This window comes from Panthera leo, chromosome A3, assembly GCF_018350215.1.
Source record: "Panthera leo isolate Ple1 chromosome A3, P.leo_Ple1_pat1.1, whole genome shotgun sequence".
In the NCBI taxonomy this organism is placed as follows: domain Eukaryota; kingdom Metazoa; phylum Chordata; class Mammalia; order Carnivora; family Felidae; genus Panthera; species Panthera leo.
The window spans coordinates 27,565,241-27,584,148 of record NC_056681.1 but is presented as its reverse complement, the minus strand read 5'-3'; the positions used below and the strand labels follow the sequence as shown (position 1 = coordinate 27,584,148).

General features: G+C 55.8%; 1 protein-coding gene across 6 annotated transcripts; it reads right to left on the bottom strand.

The window, feature by feature from the left end:
* Positions 1-1,274: 1,274 nt before the first annotated feature.
* RBCK1 (RANBP2-type and C3HC4-type zinc finger containing 1) lies at positions 1,275-18,513 on the bottom strand. 6 transcript variants are annotated; one of them, XM_042931350.1, is made up of 13 exons: positions 18,475-18,513; positions 17,768-17,857; positions 16,541-16,685; positions 11,434-11,527; positions 11,093-11,291; positions 9,821-9,942; positions 9,525-9,698; positions 8,208-8,368; positions 6,977-7,088; positions 4,037-4,216; positions 3,444-3,542; positions 2,952-3,095; positions 1,275-1,968 (listed from the first exon to the last, which is right to left on the bottom strand). In XM_042931350.1, the coding sequence occupies exons 2-13, from the start codon at positions 17,787-17,789 to the stop codon at positions 1,888-1,890; spliced, it is 1,533 nt and encodes a 510-aa protein (XP_042787284.1). In that variant the 5' UTR covers positions 17,790-17,857; positions 18,475-18,513; the 3' UTR covers positions 1,275-1,887. The 6 variants fall into 6 exon arrangements, with proteins under 6 accessions (XP_042787284.1, XP_042787288.1, XP_042787287.1 ...); XM_042931354.1 differs by having other exon boundaries at positions 2,952-3,056; XM_042931353.1 differs by lacking the exon at positions 18,475-18,513 and adding an exon at positions 18,356-18,464.
* Positions 18,514-18,908: the final 395 nt, after the last annotated feature.

Here is an 18,908-nt window from a genome sequence, read left to right as displayed (position 1 = left end):
AGCTGGGACTGGGTGTGAGAGACCTAATGGTGGCATGATGGCTGGTGTGTCACTTCCTGGCAGCGTGAGCTGCTCTGAGTTGCACCCTCCTTGAGACTCAATGTCAAGAACAGTAAAATAGGGATAGTCCCATCCCACATGGGCGGTTTAATGAGACGAGCTTTGTGGAAATGTACAAACTGTGAGGCGCTGCGAGTGTTTTAATTCGGTGGGGGTGAACGTTTATTGATCCATAAACGCCTTTAGCCAGCCCGGAGCTAGGACCCCCAAGTTCACCCAGGGAGCAGGCGGTGCCTGCAGGGAAGAACAGGCCGGAGCCACTTGTGCCAAATCCAACCAAGAGACCATGGGGCCTGAGGCTCAGCCTGGCTTTATCTTCTTTCCCTGCCCCGCCTTCTCCTGCAGCCTTCATTCCTGTCCTTACAAAGGCCCTCCAGTTGCTCGGAGTCTTTTCTCCAGACTTCCATGTGCTGGGATCTGCCCAGCAGCCTTTGTGAGCCAGCAGGCCTGTGGGCTTGCCTCCAGCTTCCTGCCTTTTAAGCGAGTGGCTTTGATGCCCGCCCCAGACCCTCAAGGAAGATGTGTCGCCTCCGGCAGGGGCTGTGAAGCCCATCCTCCACTTCCTGCCCGTACCAGCAGCAGCTGCTCTTAGCAGCGGGCTTCCTCTTGGCTTCCCCTGCTCTGGGAGAGACAGGCTGTCCCGCAAGTCCCACAAGTCCACGGGGCCTCCTGCCGCTTCCTCGGGCAGGTGGCTCGAGTCCAAAGCCCATGGGGTTTGGTTGCAAGTCCGCCCTGGTGAGCTGGCACGGGGCTGTCTGTGGTCAGGGCCCCCGGAAATGGGCTGTCCCCTTGGGAGTGGAGGCATCTGCACTTGACCCACAGTAGGGAGCACTTGCAGTCTGCCCATCTAGGATCCTTCACCCGCTGGCACGGAAGGTGCTAGAGGCCAGAACCTGGGCCAGCCCTGCACCCCTCTGTACTCCTGACCCTCTCTGCTTGGCTGCAGCCAGACTCTGCTCTGTGCACCCTTGCCACCCTGCAAACTGCCTGTCCAGTTGCGATTGGCCCAAGAGCATCCTACCCCTCAAGGTGGGCACAGGGGCGCCTAGACGGAGCGAGGACCCCAATGCTCCGTCACGCCTTCGCTCCACCACTGACAGAGGCCAACCTATCAATTTCCTGCTGCAATTCCCAGATGGCTGGGGATCCCGCCTGCGTGTAGGGGTCCCAGCCCACCGCCCTTTCACTCCCTCTCACGACATCATACTCATCCCTTCCTGAAAAGCCATTTTAATTAGCTTACACAGCAGCAAAGAGGGAGCCGTGGGCGATGAACCCGATGGGCTGTGCTTTAGAAACCGCCAGGTCTCTCTCGGGGCTCTGAACAGGACTAGCAGCAGTTCTATAAGAGGCCCCAGGCCTCTGACCGCAAAGGCAGAGAAAAGCCAGCCCCACAACGCCGCTGGCGAAGCGGTGGGCTACACGTGTTCGGCAGACGAGGGTGGTGGAAGCGAGGAGTGTGGACTCACACGAGGCTCTCAGAGATTCCATCCTGCAAGACCTCTGGCCAGGGCCGTGTTTAAGTCTGGGTCAGGCAGAGTTCCGAAGAGCCGAGAGTTCTGGCCAGCAAGCCCCAGAGGGAGGGCAAAGGCACTGGGGCAGATGCAGCCAGGGACAACACGCACTGGGAGCTCAGGCTGCAACATCCCTTGCAAACAAAGCCATCCACGTAGCTCAGAGGCCTTGGTCTCCACAAAGCCTCTGTCTCAGCCAAGCACAACGGGCATCTCCCAGGCCACAAATGAGAGCCAAAGCACCAGCCCTGTCCCACAGCAGCATGGGGATGGATGGGGGGCTGGGTCAGCGTGGGGACCGGACCATCCTCAGCTAGTGGCAGTTCTGACAGCTGGGGTGGCAAGGAATCCCGTTCACCCGGCAACGGCAGCCCCCACTGGTGTCTCCTGGGCCCTAGAGGATGGGGAGGAGAGAAGGTCATGGCGGTGAAAACAGTGCCCCCGCCCCCAGCCCGCCCCGCTGCTCCATCACACCCTCAAAGCCCTGCACACCCCCACTCCGGCTCTTCGCTCGGGCAGGGCCGCCTGCCATGAATGGCTTTCTTGGCCTCAGCTACCTGGCAGAGGCAGTCAGTTAAGATCTTTCTGGGCTCCCACAGCACCCCTAATTACAGGGTCCCAGTCTATGCTCCCCTAGACCCAGAGCAGGCAAGGGACGTGATGGCTCTCTGCAAATCCTGGGTGGGTCAGCACGTTGGCAGCTTAAGAGACGCTCCCTCTGCCTCCGTCCGTCCCGGGGTCCACCTGGATACAACTATGAGCCCCCGACTCCAGGAACTCAGCCCTGATAAACACAGCTGCCTTTGGCGGAGCCCTTCCCTTGCATGCTTTCATTTGGTTTTGAGGACAAGCCTGCAAGACGCCTGCCATCATCTCCATTTCACAGATGAAGAAACCGAGGCTCAGAACAGCCTAACCACACAGCCAGCGTGCACCAGAGCCGGGGACCCGCTCTGCCTCTGAGCCCAGACTGAATCCTCACTCACTGCCCTCTAGGGTGCGGTCAGCAAACTTTTTCTGCAAAGTGCCGCTTCCATCAGGTGTCTGGGGCCATCGGGCCTCGGCCTTTGTAGTGCAAAAGCGGCCACGGACGGTACACAATGAATGCACGTGGCTGTGCTCCCAGAACACGCTGCTTGTGGACGTGAAACTCGCGTCTCGCATCATTTTCACGTGTCACACCAAACAAATTCTTTTCTCGATACTTTTCAACCATTTAAAAAATGTAAAAACCGTCCTCACTTTACAAACCGGATGGATCCGGCAGGGAGTTGGATTTGGCCCAGGGGCTGTTCCCCACTCTGGGGGGAGGCCCACGGGCGCCCCCCCGTCATGCTCCCCAGCCTCTGCTTCCCCCCGCCCGCCCCCAAGACTCACCCCAGGCCCCCAGCGTGGGCCCTTGGTGACCCAGCAGATTTCGGTGTGGCAGACGGTGCAGCGGATCCAGTCACAGCCGTCCTTCTTCTGCACCACGATGCGGCACTGTGGGCAGTGCATGGCCTCGCCCTGCTGCAGCATGGACTGGGGCACGGCAGGTGCCAGCCTTCAGCCGGGCTGGGGCGGCTGCCGGCCAGAGCCCTCCCTGACCCCTGGCCCACCGCAGGGACAAACCGGCTGGCCCTCTGGGGGTGTGGGGTCACTCTCCTACGCTCTTCTGCCTTTTGTAGACGTGCTCCCCACCGCTCACCCCCTGACCGCTTGTCCTAACCAGTCCCGCTTCTGGATGGCAGTGACGCCAGAAAGGGGTCGGAGCCTCTGTCCAGGGCTGTATGAACCACAGCCCTTTCTGAGAACCGAGAAGCCCCCAACCCGCGGACCGAACCCTCCCAGAACCCAAATCCCCAGGCCTCAGCCTTGACCCTGCCTCACCCTGAGCATCTCTGTTGTCTGCCTGGCGGCCACATCGTTCTGGGCCCGCAGGGCCAGGTCGTCCTGGTACTCCTTGCAGTTCATCTGCTCGTGGATGGCCTGTGGCGGGCGAGGGGCTCGATGTGAGAAGGCTCCAGACCAGTCTGGAGAGACCAGAGACGGGCATCGTCTCGTCTGGTCTCGAGACCAGTCTCGTTAGGGGTCAACCACTGAGACGATGAGGGCGGGGAGCGGCCTGAGGTCAGGGTCCGGCAAGACTCAGTCTGGGTTTGGGGTCCGGGCTCCATTCAGGACAGGGGTTGAGCATCAGTCTGGGGTCAGGGGCGGGTTGGTGTGTGACTAGGAGGCCAGGGTCAGGGCTCAGTTTCGGGCCGAGGCTCAGGCTAGGCTGAGGTTCCATCGGGAGCCAGGGCTTGGTCCAAGGGTTAGGCTCAGTTTGGGGCCCGGACCAGGCCCCGCCATCGACATGCGGCTGTCCGTGGTGAAATGACCAGGCTGGGGTCACAGCTCCCTTCCCAGGAGAACAAGCACCGAGGTGCAGTGAGCTCCTGGCAGGACTAGGGTGACTGCACAGCGTGGGCCCCTGTCCCCACCTTACACAGCAGGCAGTTGACGTGGAAGCACACTGGGCAGGTAAACTCGTTGACATCATCCTCAAAGAAGCACCATCCCTTACAGTCCGGGGTCTTGCAGTGGTAGCTGAAGGCACTGCGGTTTTCTGCGATGGAGACGCCCAGGTCCAGAAATCGCTGGTAATCCTCGGGGGGCAGCAGCTGCCGAGAGGCCACACCCTTGTTTGCTCGGGGTTCAGAACAGCTGACAAGGGCCCTCCCAGCCACCAAATATCCTCCAGGAAGCCCTCGACCCTTGAAGTCCAACCCAGCCCTGCTCAGGGTTTAAAAACTCCATTCAAGGGGCGCCCGGGTGGCTCAGTTGGTTAAACATCCAACTTTGGCTCGGGTCATGATCTCACGGTTCGTGGGTTTGAGCCCTGCATCGGGCTCTGTGCTAACAGCTCAGAGCCTGGAGCCTGCTTCGGATTCTGTGTCTCCCTCTCTCTCTCTCTGCCCTTCCCCTGCTGGCACTCTGTCTCTTTCTCTCTCAAAAATACATAAAAGCATTAAAAAAAAATTTTTTTTTTTTAAATAAAAACTCCATTCAAAAAGTGGATTAGAAGTCCTGGAGATGGACAGTGGTGATAGGTGCACAACAATGTGAGTGTACTTAATGCCACAGACCTGTACACTTAACATGGTAAAAATGGGGGGAGAAAAGAAAAGAAAAACAGTAAAAATAGGAAATTCTGTTATGTATTTTTTTTTTAAAAAAAGGAAAAATGAACAAAAATAATAACCAGCAATGCTGGCGAAGATGTGGTTAAAATAGTATCCTGGTACATCACACTGGGAGACAGCCGTGTGGCAATTATGTTTCAACAAAACTTCTCTGACCCTTTAGGACTCACTCCCCATCTACAGGTTCATCCCAAGAAAATAATGTACAAGAAGAGACACCATTCAAAAAGTTCTTGAAGCATTCATTACAAACTGAGAAACTGGAATTATTAAGAGAAGAGATATAAGCAGGATACATGCCATAGAGATTTATAATAATCCTCAGAAAAGTTCTATAGCAACATAGCAAAAGGTGTATCTATGCTGGTCACAAGTAAAAATCATGCCTACATTCCCCATGTTGACTGGGGGCTGGTTACGAGAGTTACGTCTGTCAAAATTCACCCAAATGCATGCTTACAATGGGCGCTTTTTATTGCCTGCAAAGTTCACCTTAGTAAAGCTGATTTAAAAAGGAATAAAATCATGTCTGCCCACAGACACCAAGGGAAACGGAAAAAATGTATCCGGGGATTTTCTGGGATGCGGGCGTTGTGGGTGACTTTTCTCTTTGATTTCTGTTCCGGTTCTATGTGGTTTAGGCATGTTTTTTGTAAAGATAAACTCCACTGCGTCACCCTGCTGATCTCTGCCCCTTTCTCCCTCTGCCACACCTGAGCATTCTGAGTCTTGGGTCAACTCCCAAGGCCTCTGGGGAAGCACGGGGCCCTGCGGCCCCCTGGAAGGAGCTCTGGCCCCATCACAATGCCCTTGGCAGGGGTGGACCTCAAGGGAAAAAACCCCTGGATGATGACTATGGGTGCCGGGACATCTGGAAGGACCCTATGTCTGGGGGCCTTTCCAGGCCCGAGTGAGAAGGCCTCAGCAACCACCCAGAGCCGCCCTTCCCCGGTGCCCCACAGACAACAGATAAAAATGAGGCTGTTCTTGGATGTGGGGAGAAGTTCCCCAAATTCTACCCTTTCTGCCTCCCCTTTTGGAGCAGAGGTAGACCCCTTGGGCTCCAGGAAATACGTGGTGCAGTCAGGGACGTTCTCGGAAGCAGGATCCTAAGGGAGAGGCAGGAGGTACAGAGGTCTTACGGATGTGCCTGTGTGTGTGTGGGGGGGGGGGTCTCCCATTTGGACCTCAGCCACTTTGACCCTGCCTCCATGTTTTGGTCTGGGAACCCCAAGATGCCCAATTCTGAGAAGGCCAGTCCCGAGCAGTTTAAACACCACGAATCAGGCCCAGCAGTCGATTTTCCAGGTGGGGAAATGGAGACTCCAAGAAGGGTGGGATCTTGATGATAATCATAATAGTAACAGCGAACACACTCGTGCAGACGTGTGCAGCACCGGAATGGATTGCTGAAGAAAGGGCCCTGATTTATTCGTGTCTCCCTGACTCCACACCCTTGGATGGTGCCCTCGCGGGGACTATGGGCTCGAGCATGCTCACGGGGATGGCAGCAAGTAAAAAGAGCAGACACGTGGCAAGCACTCTTGCACTGGAGCTCCCTGCTGGCTGCTCCGGGGCACCCTGGAAGCCACCAGCCCGGGAGCAGGCCTTGGCCAGCCTGCCGGTGGGTGACAGAGCACAGCGGAAACAGGCCCAGCCGCCCCGCCATTGCAAATAAGGCCATCATAAATCAGCCCGTGACAGCTGATCCACCGGCTAAACCCACATGGGACCAGCCAGGCCCAGCTGGAGCTAGAAGAATCATCTGGCTAAGTCCAACCCCGATGACTCACTTGCAGATTCGTGAACTAAATAAACAGTGGTTGTTTGAAGACACTACGTCTGGGATAACTTGTCAGGCGGCAAAAGCAAACGGATACGAGGGCTCACCCATTACTCTGAAGTCTTTTACACACACACTCTACTATATTCTTCGCAACCTTCGAAGAAGCTAACTGCAACCCTAGCTGAGATGAGAAAACCAAGGCACGGGGTGAGGATCTGACCGGAGGTCACCCAGGCCAATGGCCCCAGAATTTCCCCATTCTAATGGCTCTGCTGTCTTTCCTTCCCAAGAGTGCTTTCTTTACCACCTACTTCCCCCAAGTCCCGTCCTGTTCACTGCTTGGCCCTCAGCAGCCCACACAGAAGGCTCCGGATAAATGTGTGCTGAGACCGGTGCCCCCAACCCCATCCCCACCTGCCAGCTCAGGGTGCGCCCTCCGCCCCTTGCCTTACCGCCCGGATCTCCCTCTCCAGCAGCTTGCCCGAGCACGAGTACGTGTTGTCAATGAAGGGGCAGGAGACCTCGGCCTCCTGGCTGTTGCGGATGGTGCCCTGCAGACACTCCCTGGAGGGGGTGAAGGGCGGGAGGGGGAGGTTAGGGTCATCTGAACCCCATCCACCTGGATTCCACCCCTCACGTAGTGAGGCCTGACCCCAGGCGGGCTTCTCTTCAATTCCCCTCTTCCTTCATATCCCTCCCATAAACCCATCTCCAAAGCGTCCACTTCTGTGCACCCCACAGCCACCCCCCATTGCTCTGGTCCAGGCCCCCATCACTCCTTGCCAGAGCAGAGCAGAAGCATCCTTCCTGGGTTCCCTGGGCCCACCTCGCCCTCCGACACCATTCCCAACACACTGGCCTCCGGATCCGCCCAGAACAAACCTGCTCGCCTCAATACGGCTCACAAGAGCCCTGAGGACTTGCCCTCTCGAACTAATCTCTCCGTCCATCTCTGCTCCAGCCACACTGATGCCTGCTTGGCCACAGACAGGCCAGGCACACCGCTGCAGCAGACCCTCCGGTCTCTGTTCAAATGCTACCCCCTTAGGGGCTCTCCTGACCCGCTCCTGGAGCAGGGCCCCTGTTCTTTGATCAGAATCCACTAATCACAATCCGCTGGTGCTTAGCATTTGACACAATTTACAATTCCATCAGCGATTAGTCGATTAATATCAGACTCTCTCCACCGGAACGTAAGCTCCAAAGAGGCAGGAACTGAGCTTCTTTGTTCCCTCCTGGATCCCCAGGCCTAGCACAGTCCCTGGCACCCAGGGGCCGTGCGAATGTCCGCTGCGTGAAGGCGGACATGGTCTGCACAGCCCAGGACCGGTGGCCTGGCGGAGCCTCAGAGAAGGACGGTCTGCCCACCAGCCAGGCGGAGAGCGGGGCTGGCTCAGTCTGCCGGCGCTAGGGCCTCAGTGCCCTTGGCTGGGCCTGCCGCAGAGAGCGGCAAAGGGCGCAGGCTCTGGAACCAGAATGCCTGAGCAGTGTGGCCTTGAGCAAGCGGCTGGCCTCCGAACCTCACATTCCCCCTCTGCAAAATGGGGAGACAGCGCCTACCTCGCAGGTTTTTGTGAGCGTCCAATGAGATGTAAGCGCACAGGCCCCACCCACTCTCAGCCCTCCGGTAATCGGCGGCTGCGACAAACGCTGCGTTGCTGGGGGTGGGGTTGGGGGCCGCACCTGCAGAAGGCGTGCAGACACTCACGCAGCACCACGGCATCGCCGGGCGCCAGCACCAAGTAGCACACGGGGCACTCGGTGGGCTCGGTGTTCAGCACCAGGCTCCTCTGATCCAGCTGGACGTGTTGCAGGTAGTTTCCCTCCTGCTGCTGCTGCTTCCGCTGGGCACACGGGGCGGGGCCGCGGGGCGGGTCAGGGTCTCGGGGGAGGGTCAGACCAGGAAGGGGGCAGGACCAGGGGGGCCAGGTCAGACCCCGGAGGCGGGGCAAAGCTGGGGGAGAGTCAGGATCCCTGGGTGGGGGTGGAGGTGGCCTGGCAGTGGGCGGGAGACGAGATGATGGGAAGGATGGGGCCAGGGCAGGAGAGGAGGCGGGGAAGCCAATGACAGGAGGCGGGCCAGGCAGAGGCAGGTTGGAGATGCAACCAGGGGTCAAGCCACGAGAGGGAGTGATGGCAATAGTGAAGGGAAGGAGCTAGGGTCTGAGGGGGTAGTCTGGGGGTCTTAAGAGGGTTCACATCCCCGCCCAGAAGCAGGGCGGGGGGTGGTGGAGTCGGAGCCCGTCAAGGTCACAGAGTGGGTCAGGGGTATGGGGGTGGTGATAAAGCTAGAGAGCAAAGCAAGACCGGAGAGAGGACGGGGTCTGGGCCAAGGTTGTAGGTAAGACCACGAATGAGGTCACGGCTGGGGTGGGGCAAGGGCAGCACTGGGTCCGAGGAGAAAGCAGGTGGGGGGCATCCAATCAGAATGGGGGACACTCAGGGTCTGGCATCTGTGTAATCAGGGCTTGTGTCAGGATCGGGGGGCATAACTACGGAAGGGGCAGGACAGAGGGCGGGGCCAATCTTACAGGGAGCAGTGAAGGGCCCGGTCCAGGCTCCTAGGAAGTCAGGGGTGAACTCCAACAGGGAGGGAGGGGGTCGGGAGTAGCAGGGTCCAGGGTGAGGTCATGTCTAAGTGGAGCAGTAACTATCACAGGTGGATAAGGGGAAGGTGGATAAGAGCGTGGTCGGAAACAGGGTGCGGGAGTCACAGCCTGGGGCAGTCGTGTGCACAGTGGGTGTGTGTCAAAGCTAGGGGCGGAGCCACAGCCGAAGTGGGGGCGGGGCATGTGATCACAGCCTGGGACCAGGGTCTCAGCACTTAAGACCTCCAGGAGAGGGCGGGCCACAGTCAAGTGCGGGGTCAACAGCAGCGGGGGGGTCAGGAGGGGGCAAGGCAGCCACGGGGTTGGAGCGGCAATGCGGAGGTGCCTCCCGTCCCACCGTACGCCTCCCCGCCCGGTCCACAGGTGTTTGGTCCGAGGCCGCCGCGCCCACCTGCTGGTACTGGCGCAGCGCCTCCTCCTCGCCCGCCAGGCGCGCTCTCTCCTCCTCGTCCGGCTGGTACGAGGCGGGAACCTGGTAGGCCTCAGGCCGCGCCCGGCAGCACATCTCGCAGCCAGGCCTCGTGGGCTTGTTAATGAAGGTGCAGCCGGGGCACTGCCAGCCCACCTGGGGGCAGAGTCGGAGGGTGTGGGGCTGAGCACCGCGCGGGGAGGGGTCCGGGAGCGTGGAGGCGGAGTCGGGGGCGGGGCGCGCGGTCAAGGGCGCGCGCGGAGGTGGGGGTGGCTTACCGGCGGGGGTTCGGGCGCGGCTTCGGGCTGGCCCCGCCCCGGCTCCTGAGGGGCTCCGGGCTTGGTGGGGCCTGGCTCCAGGGGGCCCCGGGGCTGAAGCGTGAGGTCCTTGAAGCCCAGATCTAGGGAGGAGGATTTAGGGCGTGGCAGATCCACGCAGCCCACTTGGCGCACATTCTGTGCCAGCCGCGCGCCCCGCACAGCTCCGCTCCTCGGTCCTCTCCCTCCTCCCTGGGGGTCTCCAGCTCGGTTCGCCAGGTGAGCCCAGACCTGGCTGAGTGTCGGGCTCCCACAAAGTCAGAGTCCCTCCTCCACCCGTGAATGCTCCCGCGTGCTCCCGGGTTAAAACCCCGCCGCCTAAAGACAGGCCTCCTATGCTCAAGTTATGCACCTAGAGGGACAAACACTTCTGTCCTGCTCCTGCTAAATCCTGAATCTGCATCCATTCATGAAGGGCCATCGGACAGAAAAGCGGAAAAAAAAAAAAAAACTGGCTGGAGTCTTCAAGTATCAGGACAGTCACAGGAAGACTAGGGCACCAAAGACTGAAAGACCCTGGGAGACACGACGCCACGGCCAGGTCTCCTGCTATAAAGGACATTAGTGAGACAACTGGTCAAATCTGGGTAACGTGTGGATTAGATAACAGTACTTTAGCATTGTTGGTTTCCTAAATTTGGTAGCTGTATGTGGTAATGTAAGAAAATGACCCTATTTTAAAGAAAATGCACACTGAAATTTTTAGGGGAGAGGGACATCATGTCTGCACTTCAGAACCGTTCAGAAAACAGAAGTATTTATGCATATAAGAACAGTTGTGTATAGAGAATGATAAAGCAAAGCAGTTGTGGTGAAATGTTAATATTTGGGGGAATACACGCGAAAGGTCCTTGGGAATTTGTTATGCAATTCTTTGTACAACTTTGCAACTTTTCTGTCTGTCTGAACTATTTCCAGATAAAAATTTTAAAAATTGAGAATAAATGCTATCATTATCATGGTATCCAATTTACAGATTTAGAAACTGAGGAGTGGAGACAGGAAGGGACTGGCCCAAGGTCACACAGCTGATAAATGCTGGGGCCAGGGGCTGGACTCAGCCCCTCTCCCCCAGACCACCGGCTCCAGAAATGGCTCCCTCCTGGGGTGTCCTTTGTGCACTATGGATAAGGTCCTCCTGGTGAGAGTTCCTGACCAAAAGTCCACGGACTCTGCTCCCTCTTGCCCTGCGACCTCAGATGAGTCCCGTGCCACTCAGAGGCAGAGTCTCACCTTCCAGCATCCGCAACTGCCTCTCCCGCTGCAGCTCCTGAGGGTTAAGTGAGGTGTTGCAGGCTGACAGCAGGTAGAGGTAGGCGCTGTCCCCATTCCGCCGCACCCCATGGGAGTGCAGGGTTTCCTGGTCCCGGGCCAGCCGCTGCCCAATGACCCACTGCTGTAGGACGGGTGGAAAGCCGTAGTCCAGGAATACCTGGCGGGGACACGGAGAGAGGGAGAGGGGAAAGGGAGGACCAGAGTAAAGAGAAGTGGACGTAAAATGGGAAGCGTCTGCCCTGATGTTTCGCTTTCGTGTACCCCCTCCACTTCCGCCTGCACCCCCCCCCCCAACTCACCATGTCCTTGAGGGAGGCCACGGTCATGTCCGGACGCACTGTGAGCCAGATGGTGACTGTGTGCATCTGAGCATCCTCCACACTCACCCACAGCCTGCGGAGAAGGTCACAGGTCCAACCTCAGCCACCAGCTGCTGGCACGTACCTGTCTGCACGCTTGTGCACGCAGCTGCACGTGTACATATACACGCGCACACGCCCACAGACGCCCAGTCTGGGTTAGGGGGCCTTTCCTGGATTCCCGCAGCCCTGTGCTTCCTCCTGAATCAGAACCCGCTGCTTAAACCCCTGCGGTGGCTCCACGCTCTTCTGAGAATCCAATCCGGACTCACTGCGGCACACGGGGGCCTCCGTGATCCGGGCCCCTCCCTACTCTCCAGCCTCCTGTCATTCCCTCCTTTGCTCTTTAGCCAAACCACCAATCGTTGTTATTTACTATATGCCACGATGCTTCAAAGCACTTAATATGTTTCTTTTTTTAATTTTTTTAAACATTTATTTATTATTGAGAGATAGAGCATGAGCAGGGGAGGGGCAGAGAGAGGAGGAGACACAGAATCCAAAGCAGGCTCCGGGCTCTGAGCTGTCAGCACAGAACCCGATGCGGGGCTTGAACACACAAACCGCGAGATCGTGACCTGAGTCGAAGTCGGACACTTAACCGACTGAGCCACCCAGGCGCCCCAGCACTTAGTATGTTTTAGCCCATTTAATCCTCTCCACAAACCCAGGAGGCAGATACTGTTGTCACTGCTGTTTTACAGACAAAAACACGAGGCACGGACAGGTTACGCTGAGGTTACCAAGTAACACTGAGACTGTGAGAGGCAGGACTTCAACCCAGTGTTATTCCAGAGAAACACCAGCTTTCTCAAGGAAGGACCCTTCAACATTTCTGGAAGGTCAAAAGCATGAAAGGGAAGGGCTACGATGAAAAAAACCAGAACTGGATCCCAAAGGAAACAGACACATCAGAGCACAGAACAAGAACAGCAAGAAATAATCAGTAAATGAGGACGAGTTCCTGGAAATGTACAAAGTGACTCCGGACTAACCTAACCTTTAGATCCAACTACAAGTTCACAAGAAAAACTGGAGATACTTAAATGACACCCCGAGGTGGCAGTTAATAAATCCAGCATGTGGGGGAATTCTGGAGGTCCAAGACCAAGGTTCTTAAATTAATGGCATAAAAATAAAGAGGAGGAATTAAAAAGACAAGATTAAGAAAGGATACATGTCAGGGCGCCTGGGTGGCTCAGTCGGTTGAGCGTCCAACTCCAGCTCAGGTCATGGTCTCGCAGTTCATGGGTTCGAGCCCCGCATCGGGCTCTGTGCTAACAAACAGCTCAGAGCCTGGAGCCTGCTTCGGATTCTGTGTCTCCCTCTCTCTGCCCCTTCCCTGCTCATGCTCTGTCTCTCAAAAATAAATAAATGTTTAAAAAAAAAAAGAAAGAAAGAAAGGATCCGTGTAGATCTTCTCTGGCTCCTAATTGGAATAAGCCAACTATAAAAACTGTCAATGAGATAATCAGGGAAATTATACTATAAACTGTATTAGGGGATTTTAAGGGATTATTCTTAATTTTTTAGATGTGATAATGGTATTGAGGTTAATAAGCAAGTCATAGGGAGGTAATGTACAGGCATGGTGACTATCGTTAACATTTCTGCCTCATGTATCTGAATACTGCAGGCAATAAATCCTAAAAGCTCTCATTGCAAAAAAAAATAATAATAATAAGGGCGGCTGGCTGGCTCAGTTGGTAGAGCATGTGACTCTCAATCCCAGGGTGGTGAGTTCAAACCCCATGTGGGGTATAGAGAATACTTAAAAAAATAATACGTAAGTATGTGAGGCAATGGATGTTAACTTACTGTGTTCATCACTGCACAATTACACACATGTACCAAGTCATTATGTTGTGCATCTAAACTGGTTCTGAGACTCGATTTCCAACGTGTGGATGGGAAGAGGGAGGCTCCTGCAATTCTCAGGCACCAGCAGGGCGTCCTCCATTTCAACTCAATTCTGACCCGATCTACCCAGAAACAGCAGCAGTGTCCGCAGCTTGCGGGCTCAGTCCTACGAGACCGCCCCCTCTCAAATGGCAGTCGTAAGCCGGTACTGAGTCATCAGATACAGAATCGGGAGTTCCAACAGCCCACTCCTGGGATTCCATTAATTTGCTAGAGCAGTTCACGGAACTCAAACATTTTGCTTACGAGACCACTGGTTTGTTATGGAAGGACATAATTCGGGGACAGCCCGATGGAAGAATCTGGAAGAGATGCACAGTGCGAGGCACACCATCCGGGAAAGGGTGGTAGCTTCCCTGCCCTCTGGAGTGCTCTAGCGTCCCCAGATCTCCACGTGTTCACCAACCCAGAAGCTCTCTGAACCCCGCCCTTTTCAGTTTTTATGAAAATCTCATTACATAGGCGTGACTGATGAAACCATTGCCACTGGGGACTGATTCTACCTCCAGTCCCCGTCCCCTCCCAGGAGGTCAGGGGGATGGGACTGAACACTCCAACCCTCTAATCACACTGGCTGGTTTCTCTGGTGAGCAGCGGCCCCCATCCTTAAGTGATCTAGGGAGGTTCCAAAGGTCACCTCATTTGCACAACAAAAGGCATCTTTACCACTCAAAAAACGTAAGAAGTTCCAAGGAGCTCTGTGCCAGGAAAGGACAAAGACCAAGAAAATATTCCTTATTATAAATCACAATATCACAACACCTTAAACTAATACAATGTCCTGTGTCCATTATAGCTCGGTAAAACTCAAAAAGAAGATTGAGCACGAATGTTCACAGCATCATTATTCACGTTAGCCCCAAAGCGGGAAAACCCCAAATGTCCATCAAATGATTAATAGAGAAAATGTGGTATATTCGTACAATAGATTACCATCGAGCAACAGAAAGGAATAAAGTTCTGATACGCGCCACCACACGGATGAATCGAGAAAACGTGATGCTAAGTGAAAGAAGCCGGACACAAGAGGCCACGTGCGGTATGATTCCATTTCTGCGAAATGTCCAGAGTAGGCAAGTCCCTGGAGATAAAAGTAGATTCGCGGCTGCCTAAGGCTGGGGTTGGGGAAAGGGAGGGAGATGAGCAGAGACTACAAATAAAAGCACGGACCGGGGTCCTTTACAAGGCGATAGAAAGTTACTAGGCAGCAATGAAAAAGCAGGTGGGGGGGGGGGGCGGAGATAAGCACCACGATTCACTGAGTGAGTGACATGTGCCAGGCATTGTGCTAAGCATTCCGAGAGCCATTCAGTCTCCTGGGGAAAGATGACCAGCCTCCGTTCTCCCTTGCCTCTACTTGCTAACAGAAACCCTGAGTTCTAGTTGGATGCCTGGTCGTGTTTCGCAGCCTCCCTTCAAGCCGAGCGTGGCTGTGAGAATACCTTCTGGTCCACAGGAACTGAGTGGAAGAAGTGTGTGCAACTCTCTGAGCTGTGCCCTCAAGGGTGGGAGCGGGGGTCCCTCTTCCCTTCTGCAGAGGCCGCTTTTGGCCAACAGGCTTGAATGGCAACTTGAGTAAGACAGACAGAAGGGGCCACATCACTGCGCTGAATGCAAACAGGCTCATTAAGCGACCCACCTCGAAATATCCCTAAGCCCCCGCTGACAAAGGGGTCACTCACACCAGGCACAGTGGCCAAAAAAGGGGAAACTCCAAACGTCCCCATATTTTCTCATTCTCCCCTGTAGCTCTAGCCCTCCACAGACAGTCCCTGCTTTGCTGTCCTGCCCACCGCTCCCTGGTGATGTCTTCAATACAGTTCTATCTCTTTTGTTCTGCGCCTGCACAGCCAGCTTCTACCCAATTGGGTCGCCCCGCATTTGGGGGCCCCCATCTGGCTGGGAGACACCACACCTTCCTCCCTACCGGCAAGAATGCTGATGGGATGGCCGGAGCTGGAACAGCCATTTTAGACCATGAAGCGAACCTCAGAATGGAGCCCATGAATGGCAGAGCAACAAGACAGAAGCCTGACTCTCCGGGGACCTACAGGAAGCACAGCCCCCACATACAGACTGCCTGCCATCAAATTTATTTATGCCACCGTTACTATGTTTTTTCTGTTATATGAGGACTAACATTCTATATGTGTTGGTTTTTTTTTTTAATGTTTACTTATTTTTGGAAGAGAGAGAGACAGAGCACAAGCAGGGGAAGGGCAGAGAGAGAGGGAGACACAGAATACCCAGCAGGCTCCAGGCTCTGAGCTGTCAGCACAGAACCCAACACCGGGCTCGAACTCGCAAACCACGAGATCGTGACCTGAGCCGAAGTCGGACACTTAACCGACTGAGCCACCCGGGTGCCCCGAGGACTAACATTCTAATACACCTTCTAACAATCCTATGAGATGGCTTACTATTATTGCCTCATTTTTAAAATCAAAAAACCTCTGAAAATTCTGAGAGGTGAAGTGACTTGCTATAGATCTCACAGTGGATGACAGACAGAGCTCGGGTTTGAAGCTAGGTCTCCTGACACCAGAACCTGCCATTAAGAATAACTGGTGAGAGGGGAGCCTGGGTGGCTCAGTCGGTTGAGCGTCCGACTTCGGCTCAGGTCATGATCTCACGGTCCGTGAGTTCGAGCCCCGCGTCAGGCTCTGTGGTGACAGCTTGGAGCCTGAAGCCTGCTTCGGATACCGTGTTTCCGTCTCTCTCTGCCCCTTCCCCACTCATGCTCTGTCTCTCAAAGATGAATAAACATTAAAAAATTTTTTAAGGGGCGCCTGGGTGGCGCAGTCGGTTAAGCGTCCGACTTCAGCCAGGTCACGATCTCGCGGTCCGTGGGTTCGAGCCCCACGTCAGGCTCTGTGCTGACGGCTCGGAGCCTGGAGCCTGTTTCCGATTCTGTGTCTCCCTCTCTCTCTGCCCCTCCCCCGTTCATGCTCTGTCTCTCTCTGTCCCAAAAATAAATAAAATAAAAAAAAAAAAAAAAAAAAAAAAACGTTGAAAAAGAAAAAAAAAAAAAAAAAAATTTTTAAAAGGAGAATAACCGGCAAGAATATACTGCGGCCCACTGGGTTTCAGGAAGCCCTAAGACCTAGGCCAGTCGTGCCCTCCTCACCTGATGTCCTGTGTTGGGGAGACCTCAGGCTTCAGTTGCACACTCAGGGGCACCCGTTGCTCTGCCAGCCAGATGGCACACTGCACTGCCACGTGTTCATCCCCGCCTGCCACTGCTCGGGTGAGTCTCAGGGCCATCTCCTCGGCTGAAATCCAGTACAATGGAAGCAGGTTAGCACACGGTTTATTTTCCAGGAGCTGGGGGAGAGGGAGGTGGTGGTCCCTTGCACCTACTGCTTCCTCTGTCTCCCTGGTGAACTCCTACATATCCTTCAGCACCCAGCTTAAAAGTCCCTTTCTCTGATACTCCCCATTCCCCCTCCCTGTTCATGTAGTTCTATTTGTCCTTCAGACTCCCAGGCCCCCAAACTTCCATTCATTTATGTGACAAGGATTTACTGAGCTCCTACTGTGTACCAGCCACTGTCCCAGAAACTGGGATTCGGCAGTGAATAAGATAAACGGGTCCCTGTGCTGATGGACCTCCTGGCCCAGCAAGGAGATAGACAACAGAAAAAAATTCAGGTTGTGATCCACACTGGCAAGGAAATAAACAGCATAAGGAGATCAGGGAAGGCCTCTAGGAGGAGGGGACACTGAAGCTGAGACCAGGAGAAGCTAGATGTGTCCAAACCCAGTTAGGGAAGAGTATTCCAGGTGGAGAGAAAGGTCAGGGCAAAGGTCTTGAGCCAGAAATGATTGGATGGGAACAGAAAGAAGCCAGTGGGGCTCCATCAGAATGAACAAGGGGGTGAATGGGGTAAGACTGTGAGGTCAGTGAAGCCAGAAGGGAACTGTGGGCTAACCGAGGGCTCTGGCCTAAGAACACAGAGGGACACAGGGTGGGTTTTGAGCAGGGTGATGACATGACCTGACATTTTCTACAATGCTGGGTGGAGGGGGGCAAGAGGGGGCGCAAGGACCCCTGGTATTTAGGTCAACTGAGATCTGTCTCCTGCACCAGCCTGAGAGATCTCCTGTGTTCTCTGGGAGCTCTCCACCCCCATCACAACACAGTGCTGGCTCGTGGTGGCCTCAGGGACACGCCATAGTTGAAGGACCAGCCCCTGGAAGCAACCAGGCCCCAAAGAAGGAAACTGAGGGGCAGGTGGATAGAGGGAGGTGCGGTTAAAGCCACCTTTCCCACCCTTCAAGGCAGGGGAGGCCAGGTCCTGCTGGGGCCCACCGCCTAAAGGAAGTTTCCCAGCCGCTTCCAGGCTGTGCCCACCTTTCTTGGTCTTCTCATCCATCTGGCGTGGTTGAGCCCATGCCCCCAGGCGGGGGCAGCAGCTGCGGAGAAATGCTATCCCTGGGTCACCTGGGAGAGGGCGGATGACCACAAGTAATTCAGTCCCGGCCGGTGGCCTCCGGCCCGGCCCGAACCCTCTTTATGCCTTGGTGTCCCCGGATGGAATCGGGTAACATCACAAGCACCGGAGACTGGGTATGGGAACCGGCTGGGACCCTGCGTGGGAGATGAAAGGGCAAAGGGCACCGAGCCAAGCCCACAATGGGCGACAGAGGAAGCAGAACAGACCTGGTGCAGGGATGAGGGTGACGCCGCACAGCCGGGCGCTGTTAGTCCCTGGGGAGGGCCCTCCCCCCAACTTCTCGCTTCTGGGAACACCCCTGGCGCCGAGGATTGCAGCCACACTCCCTCCCCTGCGGGGCGGCCCCAGACAGTCGGGAGGGGAGGGGAGCAGCTACAGCGAAAGGGAAAGTGAAAGTGGAGGCCCCGGAAGTGGGGCAGCAGACTGTCGGGACATCCGGACACCCTCCCCCCCAACCGCCCGGCACACCCGGCGGCGACTGGCACCTACGCAGTCCCCGGCGGCGCCCGCCCTGCGCCGGGGTCGCGGTGGTCCGGGGTGCTCAAGGACCTTGACCGGGGTGACCCCTGTTGGGCTGATCCGGGACTCCCCGACCCTCACTCACCCGGCAGGCCGCGCCCGCACCGCCGCGGGAAGGGGCGGGGGGCGGGTCTGGAGGGGAGGGGCGGGGCAGTGGCCGCCGGGGGCGGGGATTGGACGGTATGGGGGCGGGGCTCAGCCCTGTATACTCACCGGCACCCAGGAGGGTCAGCCCCATCCTCAGCTCCGTTTGCGAAACACAAACCGAGGCTCTATCCCCATTAGGCTCCTTGCTTCTCCTTTTGGCCCCAACAGGGCCCCAGCCCGCTGCCAGACAGTCCCTAGAGTGTAAATCAAACCGCGTCACTCCTCAAAACACTCCCGGTTCTTCCCAACACTCTCATAGCAAAGTAAAAGCCGAGATCCTCTCCACAGCTGCTAACTGTCTCCCCTCCTCTTACTACTTTAAGCCTAAAAAATAAAATAGCCAGTTATTTTCCAAAAAAAAAAAAAAAAAGG